Source organism: Tenebrio molitor, chromosome X, assembly GCF_963966145.1.
Source record: "Tenebrio molitor chromosome X, icTenMoli1.1, whole genome shotgun sequence".
In the NCBI taxonomy this organism is placed as follows: domain Eukaryota; kingdom Metazoa; phylum Arthropoda; class Insecta; order Coleoptera; family Tenebrionidae; genus Tenebrio; species Tenebrio molitor.
The window spans coordinates 6,482,641-6,497,809 of NC_091055.1; the positions used below are offsets into that span (position 1 = coordinate 6,482,641).

Below are 15,169 nucleotides of genomic sequence, written 5' to 3' on the forward strand. Positions count from 1 at the left end.
ACATTGAATGAGGAGAAATCCGATTTACGAGAAAGACCTAAAATCTTCCGAATGTGGGTCTTTCCCACGAATTGTCTCTCCCATTAGAATTACTACCTAATTATTGTCTTTTGAATTTCCCGCTTCTGCGAAACATTTTAGAACGGCAGATGGCGCGTGATGCGGGAGTCAGCTGTCATTCTGTCAACGCTGTCAATGTAGGTTTTATGTTGCATTGCATCGCGTGCATGCAATAGATAGAAAGTAACATGTAACCCAATGTCGACGATCAATTGTTACTCTGAGGGGGTTGTGACTTGTTTTATTTATTTTAAAGCCAACTGTAGGGCGTCAACATGGATTTCGACAGTCCAGATGTAATGAAAGACTTCCCAGGATTATACGCATCAGAATTAAACAAGCAGTGCAATAATGACAGCGACTGTAATAACATAGTGGAGTATTAACCCTCATAAAATTCCGTACGTTTTTAGATAGTGATGAAAATGAGAAAGTTATGAAAAAGGATATATTGATTGGCAAACGTAAAGAAAAGAAGGACAAAGATAAAGGTTACGCTGCTTTAGAAGGGGAAAGTTCCGCTGACGAAAATTTTAAATCAAGGTAATCAGAGTAGGTTGGTATTTAAAAAACACCAAGATGAGTCAATTTTAGAAGTCCATCAAAAACTAAAAAAGCTAAATCCTTCAAGTTTTCCACAAAAACTAAAGAGAAAAGGGACAAGTCAAGGGAAAAGGAAAAAGATGTTGAAAAGAAAAAAGACAGAGATAAAAAAAATGATAAAAAAGTTGACAAAGAAAAGATGAAGAGTGAGAAAACAAAAAAGTTGAAACAGTCTGTTGATGAAACATCAGACATAGGTGGTAAGTGTCTTACTTTTTGTCTGTATAAATTTATCATTTGTTGTCATATTATGGTATAGCATGTTGAGCATAGATGGTAATTATACAGTTTAGGTCGACAAATCTGACGCATGCGCAAATGATTGGATGTCACGCGGATTTTGCTAGCGATGTTACGAGATTGTTTAATAACAATTTATTTTAAACATTTAAAGTACCTAAAAACAGACAATGTTTCATGCTGGAAAGGAGTATAGAAGTAATAGGGAGGGGACATACGGCCGGCCGAGTGAAGCCGTCTTAATGCGCATGTCTGTATTAGTACGCTCCAAGAAAGTAAATAAAATCACTTGCGTTATGATATTTAGTGTGGTTTTCTAGTTTCTCATACTCGGAATACATTTGTGATGCAAAAAAAAAGTGTTTTATTTTCCTGCAGTTTTATTGTTAATTCCCAACATCTCAAGTAGTGTTAACTGGGGCGTACCTCACGGGTTGCATAAAATTGCGCCCGTTTCCTTGTTCCTCACTGCTTCAATTGACCGCGCCTATAAGCTTGCGTATGTCCCCTCCATATTATTTCTATACTCCTTGCATGCTGGACCCGTATAAATTGAACCCAGTTTTAGATTCACTGAGTTTCGGAATTTCATTTGCGCATGCGTCAGATTTGTCGACCTAAACTGTATATTACCAGCATGGATTTTCATCATTTGATGCTGTCATAAATAATCATAGTACTGGTTACACTTGACAGTTGTCATTTGTAGAAATATTGCCAATCTATGGAGCTACTATAGAGGTGGCTGTGGAAAGAAGCAGGTGCCATGACGGTGTAGATATTCCTCTGCCTGTAAGGGAATGCATCGACTACGTTGAAACAATAGGAATTTCATTTGAAGGAGTGTACAAGATAAGTGGAACAAAGTCAAAAGTTTTGCAAATACGTAAGATGTATAACCAGAGGGCAAACTTAAAATTAAGTGATTATGATACTCCCACAGTAACAAGTTTATTAAAAACATATTTAAGGTACTAGATCTGAAACATCAAATTATTGCAGTAACACTATGCTTGCAGAGACTTACCTGAACCAGTTTTTACTAACGATCTTTTAATAAGATTTGAAGAGGCAGGAGCTATTCTTAATCTAAATACTAGAGAAAAACATTTAAAAATATTAGTAGATAACTTACCTCCTTACAACAAATTATTACTAGGTTGGCTTATCACACACTTAAATAATGTTTCATTAAATGTGAGTGGTGGATTTTTTATACACAGCCAGCTTTAACATTTTGTTTCAGGAGAAGTCTAACAAGATGAACAAACAGAGTTTGTCTTCAGCTTTGAATCACACATTTCATTGTTCATCTCGTTTATTGCATGCTCTGCTTCATCACTGTCCAGCATTGTTTCCCAACATTAGAATATACAGGTATATTCCTCCTTTAGAATCAGGCGCGAAATTGCCTGACAGACCAGAAGATATTGATAATGAATTAAAAAAACAAGAATCACTCCTTGCCCAGATACATAAAGAGGGGAATGTAGGGTGCATATCAAAACATAGAGAAGAATTGTTGTGGGAAGTCCAGAGAATAATCACCCAACTGAAAAGGAAATTAAAAACTGCAAATAAAGATAAAGAGGCAGTTGCAGAAAGAGTGGAAAGTCAAGCTGAGGAAGAGGAAATTAAAAGAAGTGATCCAGAAGTGGGGGAGAAGTCACAAGATGTGGCTGAAAGTAGTGATGCCCAGAAACAAAACTTATCAATTGTACCTGAATCTCTAAATGAGGGTATTGATATTGATCGGCCAAGTGATATTGAAGACTCTAGTAATGTAGCTCCTGAACAATCAGCTTTGGATAACACTTTAACTCTGTTACAACTGAAAAATGATGGCTTGCACTTATTAAGAGACTCTCTACTCAAAGACATAAAAGCTGAGCATAATCAAATTATGATGTTGAAGAGCCAGCTTACAACAGAGGCGCCCACAGTCGCGATGGTTCCTCACGAGAACTTAAACGAAGTGATGGACTTATTTCTTAAGGAAAATCAGATATTACAAATCAAAAAGATCAATTTGGTGAGACAGATCATTGAAGAACAGGAGATGTGCATTGAACTGAAGGCGCAAATCATGTCAAAATCTTAATTATCTGTGTTATCCAGTATTACTGTACAATATATATAATAAATGTATGCAAAGTTAATTGCTGCTTTGATTTGAGGGTGAGTGGCAAGGTAATTTAAATTTGGAAAGTAGTTCTTGGTTAAGGTCACACTTAGGCAACTAGTAATACACACTGACAAACTAGAGTAGATGGCGGTACTGTCTTTACTTAAGTATTTGTAATGTTTTATGCGTGTTGTTTTTATTTTTAGTGGGGAGTCAGTGGGTTTGATGTCTAATATTATTGCAGAATAGGAAGTTGTCGAAGGTGCATAAATTTTCGTTTTTTTTTTGAGAGAGTGCACGTTGCAACGACCGCCAAGTGCGCTACCTTCAAATAATTTTTTATAGATGAAACTTCTTGTGATGCTTAGTTTTGTGTTGACGTTCAACTAAAGTAAATAAATAAGATAAGAAGTTTCGTTGTTAAGTGTTTAGTGTGTACACATTGTTCATTTTATTATGTATTAGTTTTCCAGTATAATTTTAATTCGATGTTGCACGGGACCCGTCACCGTGGTAAGTTTTTCGATTTCGCTTTGACTTTTCTTTTTTGACCTCATATCCCATTTATTTATCTATCGCGATATTGCAATACTCCCACGTTTATTGTTATTCATAATCCAGTTTTGCAAACGTCGAAGAAAAAATTTTGACTTTATTTACACGACTCCAACGATGCCATGATTCCGTTTACACGCACCGTTAACCACAATTTAACCTAGAAACGTTAACTCGATTAACGCTGAATTTAATTTCGATTAAGTTACGGATTTCATGACGAAAATTAACATAATACACAAGAACCAGTTTATATCTTCTTAGTTTTCACACTGGTACATATCGTCATGAAACGCCAACACCATATAGTACACTCATTTCGTGTCAGGTGTAAGGAAATGAGCCCCTTTTATTTACTTATTCAACACTTGATTCGAGATATTTTAATATAGAATAGATTAGATTATAATGTTGTTTGCTGACATGTACCTACTTGTAGGTAGTTTGCTTTGTTCGCGTCCTCAAGGTTAAGTAACCACAAAATTGGCAAGCTATTACCATCAGAATCAAAAATTTTTCGCCATCAAATTTTAAACCACCGAGAGCCGTTACACCACAAAAAGACGCCAAGGACAACAGATTTGTTGATATATTATTTATTTATGAACACAAAAACTTCATTTCTTGATCTGTCAAGCTTGAAATTGAAACCACTTAGACACGGTTCTTTTCTAATTTCTTGCATCTGACTCATTAATTTAAACCCGATCGAAAACAAAAACAGTGTTATATCACGTTATTTAACTACCCTTCTTTAAAACACGAACAAGAGCGAGAAAGTATGTAAACAAAATCAAAATTCAAAAATTCATGAATAATTCAGACACTTTCTTCTCACCGTAGTCGCTAAAATTTTTGTTTGTAGAATTATTTTAGATGCTCAAGCAGATTAATTTGTATTTACTCGTTCGCTAATGGATTGATTTAATATTGGCTGATACAGCAAATCCGCTATTATAACGGATACGAGATTGGTTTTTATCACATCCACTATTAATCTCGCCCAAATTTGAAGCACTGATTGTGGTTTAAAACAATTTGCTCTACTCGACCACAGCCTTGATTTCTACTTTTTAGTAGATCGAATTCAGTTGTTAAATTTTTTCGAGACAATTTTCGTTTACAGTTTTGGGAGTCCCTAATTTCGGCGAAAATTTCCAAATCGAAAACCAAATAAAGAGAACGTTATTAGTATTGCACAAATATTTTTGTGGTTCATTGGCTAATATTATGCTTCAAGGCCATTATCGATATTTCTTTTTCGGAACTGTGGTGTATGGTGAATGTAACCGTCAATGTTACGTTGGTATTTAAGTGTTTTAACATTACGACAAACCTGGTTAGAAAAATACAGGTGGAGCGAAGAAGTTTTAATATGAAGCAAATGAAGTTGTTGCTACCCTTTGTGATACCAGTTTGTAATAACATTAAATACCATTTGTAAGAAATTTGTGTGATAACAAATCTATAGAGGATACTCTGAAGCAGGAAAAATTAAAAAAAATGTTTTAGGCGAATTATGATAAAAAAATAAGTAAAAATAGATCGTTACGAGTTAAAAGATACCCAAACCAACTTATGTAACATATATGAATTTGAGAGGAAACACTTGATGTAAAAATAATTTTTCTAAAAAAATTTTGAACCGAAAAACTACATTGACGAATCGAAGTGTTTAGTGAGAGTATTTCACTTAGAAAAGAAACGTTTAACGAAGCCGTTCGGGCGAGTCCTGACCTCGAGAAGCTTCAAATAGAGCAAAATTTAAATACCTCGTGACTCTCCCACGGAACAGATCAATCCTACGATATTTAAACCTAAAATAATTTTTCCGGCCAGATAAATTCGCCGATGCTTTTATAGACGAATTTTGATAAGAGTGAAAGATGACTTCAGAAGTCAATTAATTTGCAACATAAAAGGCCACCTTACAGTAATCCCTTTGGATGCTTTACAGCTATTTATGTAATAATGTCCACAGTTATGTTATTCTGTTAGTATTAATTTGACTATTAGAAGTTATTTTTTGCAAGCCACTAACTCGCATTACAGGATGTACAATTTGCATCGAAAGCGGCAAAGACTTCATTTGTGTTTCCGAAACGTAACCAGTTGGAGTTAATAAACGACGAACATCTGTTGTACTGATGAAAATAGTGGAATTGTTTAATTAAAATGGAAATTGTGAATGATCTCCCAACTGGTGAACTGATTCCCTGAACCCTATAAAAATAAACTTTCTAATAAAATATTCTTTTTAAGCGCAGGTTATTTCAATTTTTAAAATCGAGACAGATGATAATCGCGAAACTATTTTTATTGGTACTTTCTCGTAAAAGGAAAAGTTCATAGTTTTGTAGAGAAGAAAAGTGGACGCGTCCAAATCTTTGATATTTATTGATATCGTTTCGTCTTATCTATAATCACATTTGAGACAACGTTAACATCATTAACGAATTATTTTTCTCAGTAACCAATGCTTGATCTTGATTGGCGTGAATCGTGCGATATTAATTTAATTTCATTTGAATGGTTTAGCGGCGACATTAATTTATTTCCGAGATGTGTCACTACTATTAAAAATTATTCGTCCTTATTAAAGTAACATTTAATTAAAACCGGACTTGCAGTTACGATGTGAAACAATTTGAACGATTCGTGCAGAAAAACCATTATTGTTATTAACGTAACGATGATCTAGTGTTGGTTCATAGTAAAATGTAAGTCCTAACTCCTAATTGGGCGTAAAAATTTTTTAAAGTGAATGCATCTTTCACGAAACGTTACATATTACTTTCAATTTTTAAACCATTGCAAAAATGTTAAGTACTCAGCCGAAATTTAAAATTGAGTAATTACCGATGTTAATCTGACCTGTCAGATCACTCCAAACTAGTTCAACTAATTAGCTGAAAGTAAAATTTTCTAATAAAATTACACCCAATAAATTTCAGATTCGTGCTTCAATGGTCACAAATGATTTTTGTTCATAGAGTTTCAATACTTGTAACGTTTAAATTAGTAATTTCCTGTTCTAAAACTAGAATCTTTTACGTTGAGAACTACGATTATAATATTATGATTATGATGATAATAATAAGAAAATTCTGTGGTAAAGTATTGTGTTAAAACTGTGACTAGCTACACTATATTCAAGGCTATACTTACACAGTTTACACAATTTAATATAAGCCATGCCCTGTTGAATTGGTCGGTATAAAATTAAAATGACGTCATCCAGTACCATACTGGGATATTTAAAAGTGTAGAAAAGTCGTAGCTCCACCTATACGACCGAGTAGGACGCAAATTATTGTATTTCTCAGCCAGACTAACAAATCAAAATTGAAAACGTCGCCCTAAATTACGTCGAAGATCGAAAGAAAATGTAGAAAGTAGTTAAGTAGTCCATACGATTAGATAACTGCGACGGCCTTCACCGGTTACTATAATGCGAATTTCACTGCCAATGCTTATAAAATCCACGGAATTCTAATTAATTTCTGGTGTAATTAATGCCTCATGATATGTAAAAATATGTAGTCGTGTTAGCACTCGAGAGCTGAAAAACATTGCCTATTCTGTTGTCTAATGGAGATCGAATTTAAGTGTGTTACTTCTTGCACTACTGCACTCGTGGTGATTACTAACTGTACTTTTTGACACTAAAAGACATCTTGAAGTCATAAGATTTGCATTTTATATGTAATTTAACATACTGTATTGTTTGTTCGGGAAGAGAGATGAAAGGAGGCCGGTCGTATAAAATATCTCTCATGGAAATGAAGAGAGCATAATTGTTAAACTGATTATATTTAATTACTAATACTGATATCTTAATATGTCTAGATGAGATGAGTATTTGTGACTGAACAAGGCCGCCTTTGTCGGTACAACCAAAAAATTACTAATTAGTCTCAATGCTGAAATGTCAAATTGTTCTTAAATTGGCGTCACTTCGTAGGCGAACATTTTCATAAGATTTGCACACCCCGGGATGTGGCGGATTTTCCACGACTACAAAGAACAATTCCGTGAAATTTTTAACGAGTTTTTTCATGTGATCAGTCAGTGAGACACTCAATATACAGGGTGAAATTGAAATGCATCATAATATGTAAACCATTGTACAGGGTTATTATAAATGATTGTAGTCCAAGTAGGCGTAAAAACTGAGTGTGTGTAAAATTTATGGTTGCCACTCCATATAAAAAACATACACACCGTTCACACACAAGAGTTAAATTGGGTGCAAAACAATTCAATATTTTTAGAATTGCTTGCAAAACAACTCAATATTTTTGGAGTCAATCGTTAATTTAAAAAATAAATAAAATTCTCATCGCCTCACTTTTCCCCTAAAAAATGACAGTGATAGCGACAAAAATTGACAGTTCACATGAAAGCAGCAAAAAATTCATAACATGGGCATAGCCTGCGTCGACTACAATTATTTATAATAACCCTGGATCTTCAATAAGTGAATAGACCGAAAATGCGGTTAAACATTTTAAATTCATAAAATCCAATTTAACTTATGTAACGAGACGCTTCTGTAAGCTCTAAGTCTAATTAATCGAAACATGAATAGCCGCAAAAACGCTTTAAAAATAGAGTCACAAAACCTTACTATAAAAATGAAATAGCTCAAAAACACTTTTATAAATGACATTTTTTGGAATCGCCAACTAGATTTAAATTTTTGGTTGATCGCGTTTGGAATTTGTGCTGTTAGATGTCGCTGTGCAAAACTACGTAATATGGTAGCGACACGGCTTATTGTTGGTTAATGAGTGTAAATAAAATTGTAAAATGAAAAAATGTGGTTTCTTTTGTGCAAATTTTAAAAATAGGTAACTTTTAATTTTGTTTACTTTTTATTATTCGTCGTGATTATTCCAAATAATAAATAAAGTCGCAAACCTGCTGTCATTCTACATTTACCTCATAGATGTCACTGTTATTTTTTTGTAATTTGAACAAATAATGCAGTCGAACATAAAATATTGTATGCAACTCGTTCATAATGATGCTTTATTGGACGAGTCCAATAAAGCATTACATTATGGACTTATTACATAAATAGCTATAAATACGCAGAGCCGCAAAAACGTGTAAGAATATTATGAATGAAAACCAAAAACTTTTTGCACCTTTTTTGCGGTGCACTCGATAACTTTTTAATCTTACTATTCTTCCTAACGTGATATCAATGGCGTACTCAATTTTTGTGCTTAAACTGTACAGGGTGATTCAAGTTTTACCGCCCGCACGATAAAAATTAGTAAAAATTACGGAACTTTAGGGTTACATTCCCTTGATACAAGGCTTCAAATGTGTGCAATAAATTTTCCCTTATCACTTCATTCAGAACCATAAAATTTAACAAATCGATTTTGAGCAAAAAAAAAATTGTTTTTTTCGTATTCGTTCATAATTCACAATTACATATATAATGCAAAGAACATATTTATGAAATTCGCATCAAATTATGTATTAGTTTTTGAATTATGCCAATTTTAACAGTAACAGTGAAAAATAACCAAGATTTACAACTAGTGTCATAAATAAATACCTCATTGTTGGTAAACATCTGTTGACAACTTTTCTAGTAATTGTTTAGGCCCTAAAGGGTACCATAAACAACCCCATGTCAACTTCTTTTGTGGAAATGACCGCCTAATTTAATAATACATCATAGTTTAGCGCAAAATGGAGCGCTGTTTGAGCATAGACGAAATTAGCGTTGTTTTTTTTTCTATTTTTCGTATGTAAGTGGGATACATTGCTGTTTTCAGAATAAAAATCTCTATCAGAATTACTAAAAAAAGTATGTGTTCTCGTTTGAAAAAAGATATTTTGACAGTTTAGCCTTGAAGCGCTTAGGGCTATATGTGAATTTATTAGGTCCTTTTGTAGCCTATTCACAACCATTTAATCTGGTTTATAAATATGTAATTACAATCCTGCGATAAATAAGGGAGTTCTGGACTCGTCTTCTTTTTTGGGGACATCCTGGATGTATTTACCTGTTTCATTAAAATATTTGAAGTTTTTACACAATATTCTACAACGATACATAATCATTCCTGAATTTTTTGAGAATTCTAAATCGATTAGAAGTGGGTGTTTTCGATCGGGCGGTAAAACTGGAATCACCCTGTACATAGCATTTCTGCTCTTATGCTGAGGTAAAGCGCAAAACTGAACGCACGTGGTTTTCGCAAATGGTCTGAAGATTCTGTGGTTTTAATATTCTGATGTACCTATATCGATTTCATCCTGTATACATATTAGTTGTTGAACCTGATCATAATGTTTATTACTCGAATGTTATATTCGTTTATAGATGTTTTTATTACATATATTTTAATTGGAACAACTGATATTTATCTGTATTTGTTCTTAATTTATCCGTGCGTAATCCCCAGATAATCAATTCGCAGAAAGTGAAACGCTCATTTTTGGAGTTCCTCAACTTGTTTTGACTGATTTTAAAAGCGAAAGAATGAAATCGTGGAAGTGCGAAATTGAATACGATTCGCATTAAATGCTTTGTAATTAAGCCGACAGTTCAGACTTAATTGCAACACAAATGCATCCGTAACTTCTCGTTTCATTAATTTCAATAGATTCGTGTCGCAATTGTTTCGTTTGTGCGCCTGCTAAAACCGTTTTAACCAGCAAATGCGTGAAATTATTTGTTTTTTTTTGTTGGAAAATTTTGCGATTAAAAAATAGTAGCCATAGAAAATTTGAAAGGGCAACTTGTGAATGCTACAATATTCGCCTAAATGTGAAATAAGAGACGAGATCGTTTCCGGCGAAACCAGAGTAGTAAACATTATTCAGTCAATTTGCAACGATCGACTGATCAGATTTCAGTTTTTTACTCTATGCACACGCACAAGAAGGTAAGAATAATGTGACAATCACTCGGCACAGATTTCAGTCGTGTAATTCCAATCTAGGGCGAACAAATACGATTAAAACAAATTTTTGAAATGTTTCTACACGTTTTGCGTGTTCTCTCCTAATGGTACAGTTTAAGAAACAACGTCTCAACCTTTAACAGAGAATATTCTGATTTGTTACGTACATTTTGGTCGTAACTTTCGGATAACGTTTTCCCACAACTACCTCAACATGCCGAATTCACTGTACTCGATGAGGTAATTCAACATGAGATAAGTGATTAATTAACCGATTGTTCGTGATAAGTAATCGATTGCAGTATCTATCCATTAATATCTATTGATGTTCATTAAAACGTTTTTTCGATATAATAAAATCGCATTATTGTAGTAGTGTGTATGATACCTGCTAACACATACTAGTGGCCAAGAATCTGAATACTTTTTTACGTATGTAGTAAAATTAGTATTGCAAGTCACGATTCAAGAATAAGAACTCGATTCGCATTAATTGAATAGTCTTTAACATTGTGAATATTCTATTGTGAACGTGTCGCTATTTTAATTGCATTTTCTTTCCAGATGCGTGAAGTAAAGACTACGATGATGAATAGGAAGATATAACTGTTTTCGTTATGGAATCGGAAGAAGCCTTAAATTATTACATAGACGAAGTCAAAGATACTAACAATGAAATAGAAATCGAAGAGGAACAGGTCCCCAATGGTAGAATCAGTCGAAGTGAGTTGTGGGTGGTATTGTATTTTGTGAATTGTAGAAGCCGAACAGGCGGCTGATTTTCTTCAAAAAGTCGGTCTGTCAGACTTGACTAAATTGTACAGTCAAGGAAAAGAGATCACCGAAAATGTAATCAACGATTCCGTTAGGCAAAAACATTTGACTGAAAAACAAGCCCAAACAGTGAGGTCTAGAATACGAACATTGAACAGAACTTTGCACAGCAGACAACCGAGGAGGAAACAGAGACAAGACATACGGGACGTGACGTGGAGTGTTGAAGTAATCTCATTTAAATGAAACCATCCGATTTGATTTTGACCGTTTTTAGACATCGAGCACCGGTACAAGGTCTAGAAGCGCTACACCTGATTCATTAGACTCAATTGGAATTTTAAATGACGACTTGACGTCAGACGAAGACCAACAACTGTCATCTTTACCTGCTTTGTAAGACGCGTATTTATTTGTCGATAATGATTGTTTTTGCAATTTGATTTATTGCAGCCCACTTGAATCTAGTCATCCAGTATTCAAAGCAAAAGTGAAATGGACGTCCAGTGAACCCATCCAGAACAAAAAATTCAACCGCAACGATAAGGGAGATGTGGCCCACTTAGGCTCCGAAAATGTCATCCTGAAAGGTTACCAACCACTAAACGAGTACTCCTCTCTTTCGAGACCCCAAAGAGAAAGAAGCGGGAGTGACCCCACCACAGAAGTACACATTCAACCGTTGAAAAGTCGCAATCCGGAAAATGACGAGTGGGACGTTCGCTAAAATGTAATTCCAGTGGTGACCGTTTGTTTTTCAGGTGTAAAAACAATTTCGAATTAAGCAACAACGCAAATAATTGCAGCAAGGTGTACATAAATGGGGACGAAAACGAGGTCCTCAGTTTCGAAGGGTTGATCAAACAGAACAAGATCAGTCAAGTGGCGAGTCAAAACCTCGATTGCTGCGATGCGGGGGTGGATATCGACGAGTTCACCGACAGCGAGTATCAGTATTTGAAACCTCTGCTGTACGTAGAGTTGGTCGCCATATTTGATCAACACAAAATAGTATTTTTGAAACGCAAGGCCAGTACCAAGTACAAAGGTGAACGTCGCGAGATTTTGGGTCATCCCGGTTGAAAGTGTGCTTGCAGGGGGGAACGTCTTCGGGGTTAACCTGTCGACTTTGGTGATGCGCGATATGCAGAGACCGACGGATAACTTCATGGTCCCCGAGATTTTCCAAAGCGTGACTGCCCAACTAAACACACGCTGCATCTGCGAGGACGGCATTCTGAGACTGGCGGGCCAGAAACAGAAACTGGAGTATTTGTGCGGCGAGATCGAATCGAAATTTTTTACGAACAGACAGGAAGTCGAGAGCATGTTGCAACAAGCGACGGTCCACGAGTTGACCGGCGTTTTGAAAAAACTCCTGAGGGACCTGCCGGATCCCATATTTACCATGGAACTGTTCGATATGTTTTACAAGACGAGTCGTAAGTTTTAGCAACACTTTCTTTTGTCACGGGTGGTGGCGTCGAAACCGGTAGTGACCGATGTAATTTCAGTGATACCCAACAACGAAGACAAGTTGAAAGCCCTCAATTTGCTCGTTCTACTACTTCCGATCGAACATCGAAACACTTACAAATTACTCTTGCAATTTCTGTTGAACGTGGTCAAGCATGAAAATCAGAACAGGATGAACATGCATAATGTCGCAATGATTACGGCGCCATCTTTCTTCCCCGCAAGACTGTTATTGCCGAAGTAAGTCGACCGTTTCGTCGTAGAAGCGAATAACGGTGACATTTTAGAGACAACAGTAGTAAGTTGATCATGAAGCAACTCTCGCAAGAAGAACTCGCCAAACATATTAACGGAGCAGCGGTTTGTTGTGTTATAATGGAAACCATGCTGCGCGCGGGTCTGAATTTGTGGATAATTCCCAGTTACTTAGCTCATCAAGCTAAAGAAGCACAAAAAAGAGCGCAAGATAAAAAGGACAGTGGTAGAGATAGAGACAAAAGAATTGTATGTTGTATTATAGACATCATTTTATGTGGGTTTGGTATGGGAAATAGAGGTGACGGTGTGTTGAGTTTTGTTAAGTTTTTGTGTATTTAGAGGGTGTTCACTGCAAATTCCACTTGAAATAATTTGTGTTGGTCACCCAACTCTGCATTTCTAACCCACTCACATCTCCGACAGTCAAAGCAAGCACCTAACGCCGTTAAAATAAATTCATATTTTGCTTTGGTTGTAGTTGATAGGGTGGGTTGACAATTGATTTTGTTTATTTTTTTTAGCCGTGCGGTAAGACAAAGTTGGTCAGAAGCAGCACCCAGTACGAGCCTGGTCCTATCAATTCTCCGAGGATCAAAAAAGAATTCTTTATTTAGTCCAGCGATCGAAATAAATAACATATTCCTCAATAACGTACCTTATAAAACCCTTAATTTTTAGTAACATATTTAATACTTGGTAAATAATTCTCTGTGCCAAAATAAATTTTACTTTTTAATTTTTATTGATGTTTTATTTACACACTTGCCCGACCTCGAGTAAATGAATTAGTAAAAACCATACGCATCAACACTGTTTGTGCTTTTTGGCAGATTATCAAAGGTATTGGACTTTTTCTAAATAAAAGTCATCGATCTTTTTCTGAAAAGCTCACGTTTTCATTTTAACCGATAAGAAAGTAAATCTCATTTTCAATATTAGGTTATGCAACCCACAGTTCTACTGTGTTGTTCAAGTTAGTCTACCCATACTATTATTTGAAAATTGGCATTAAGTTTTAATTCTAATAAATTATTCTAGTACATCTCCCTCACCCAGAACTATTTCCTTTTGATATATTTTGAGTTCCTACTTAGATAAATAAAGCGCATTACAAATTTAAACTTTCTAATATGTACTCTTAAAAAAAATTGTAATACCTACGTGTTACAACATACTGCGTGTTACAATATGACGGCTACAATGCCGACACTTTTACAAAAATGAAGATCAGGACTGAAGAGTGATCTTATTTCTTAAGAAAACATATAATTTCGAAAATATGATGTGTTTTAAACTGTAATTTGTTTATTATTACATAAGACATTTTAATCGCCTTAATGAACAACAGAACACTTCATAAGAATTTTTTCAAATGTTAAAACCTTTAAAAAATATATTTACGTACCCAGCGCTTCTTTTCAAATTTGCGGCATATTAATTTTGAAAATAAAGTACAACTTGTTGACCCTTTGCATATTTTTTTGAAAATTATTCTGATATTTATAAATGTGATGGCGCAAAGCAATATTTGTTCGAGGCAAACATTTGAAAAATTAGCTGTAGTATGCCATGCTATTTTTGGTAGTCTAATTTAGTTCAGCTAATTCTAGTACAATTAGTTTATAAAACGACCAATTTTTAAATTTGAAACGTAAAACAATTTTACTTTAGAAAGATGTGATTCCGAAATAAGACTAAAATTGGACTTTCTATTAATTATTAAATTACGATGATTCATTTTTTTTTATTTGACATACGTCGTAGAGTGAGATATCCAATGCGAACACATGTTTTACGAACACTTCCTGTATCCGTGCTTATGGTTTATTTGTATACAATTTCCAAAGATATAGAGTAATTATGGCTTAATTGCGCTTAATATTTGCAAATTTTTATGACTCTTTGCCACAAGATTCTATAAAAAATTTTACAACTAACTGTTTGATATCTGATTTTATTATAAAATTTGGCATCAACAAGAAACGGTATTTTGCTGTTAATTATTTCAAAAGTAATTGTATTAATTAGAACTAATTTGCAAAATTTAAATGTTTCGTTCATTAAGTAGATACTATTTCTCCACCCCCACAGAAAAAACACTACGTTGGACTTAGAAGTAACGATGGCCTCTTGGTGGGAGTAGGAA

General features: G+C 34.7%; 2 protein-coding genes across 6 annotated transcripts; both read left to right on the top strand.

Annotated features, from left to right (window-relative positions):
* The first annotated feature begins 173 nt into the window (after positions 1–173).
* On the top strand, positions 174–3,062 carry Rlip (Ral interacting protein). The gene is made up of 6 exons (XM_069061472.1): positions 174–423; positions 474–603; positions 655–863; positions 1,613–1,874; positions 1,923–2,100; positions 2,150–3,062. The coding sequence occupies exons 1-6, from the start codon at positions 336–338 to the stop codon at positions 3,002–3,004; spliced, it is 1,722 nt and encodes a 573-aa protein (XP_068917573.1). The 5' UTR covers positions 174–335; the 3' UTR covers positions 3,005–3,062.
* A 119-nt stretch (positions 3,063–3,181) lies between these two features.
* Positions 3,182–13,765, top strand: LOC138140421 (rho GTPase-activating protein conundrum-like). 5 transcript variants are annotated; one of them, XM_069061466.1, is made up of 11 exons: positions 3,182–3,290; positions 3,494–3,541; positions 11,080–11,223; positions 11,276–11,517; positions 11,567–11,685; positions 11,743–12,000; positions 12,051–12,337; positions 12,387–12,731; positions 12,804–13,005; positions 13,053–13,269; positions 13,545–13,765. In XM_069061466.1, the coding sequence occupies exons 3-11, from the start codon at positions 11,133–11,135 to the stop codon at positions 13,635–13,637; spliced, it is 1,854 nt and encodes a 617-aa protein (XP_068917567.1). In that variant the 5' UTR covers positions 3,182–3,290; positions 3,494–3,541; positions 11,080–11,132; the 3' UTR covers positions 13,638–13,765. The 5 variants fall into 5 exon arrangements, with proteins under 5 accessions (XP_068917567.1, XP_068917571.1, XP_068917568.1 ...); XM_069061467.1 differs by having other exon boundaries at positions 3,229–3,452; positions 3,502–3,541; XM_069061468.1 differs by having other exon boundaries at positions 3,273–3,290; positions 3,502–3,541.
* The last annotated feature ends 1,404 nt before the right edge of the window (positions 13,766–15,169 follow it).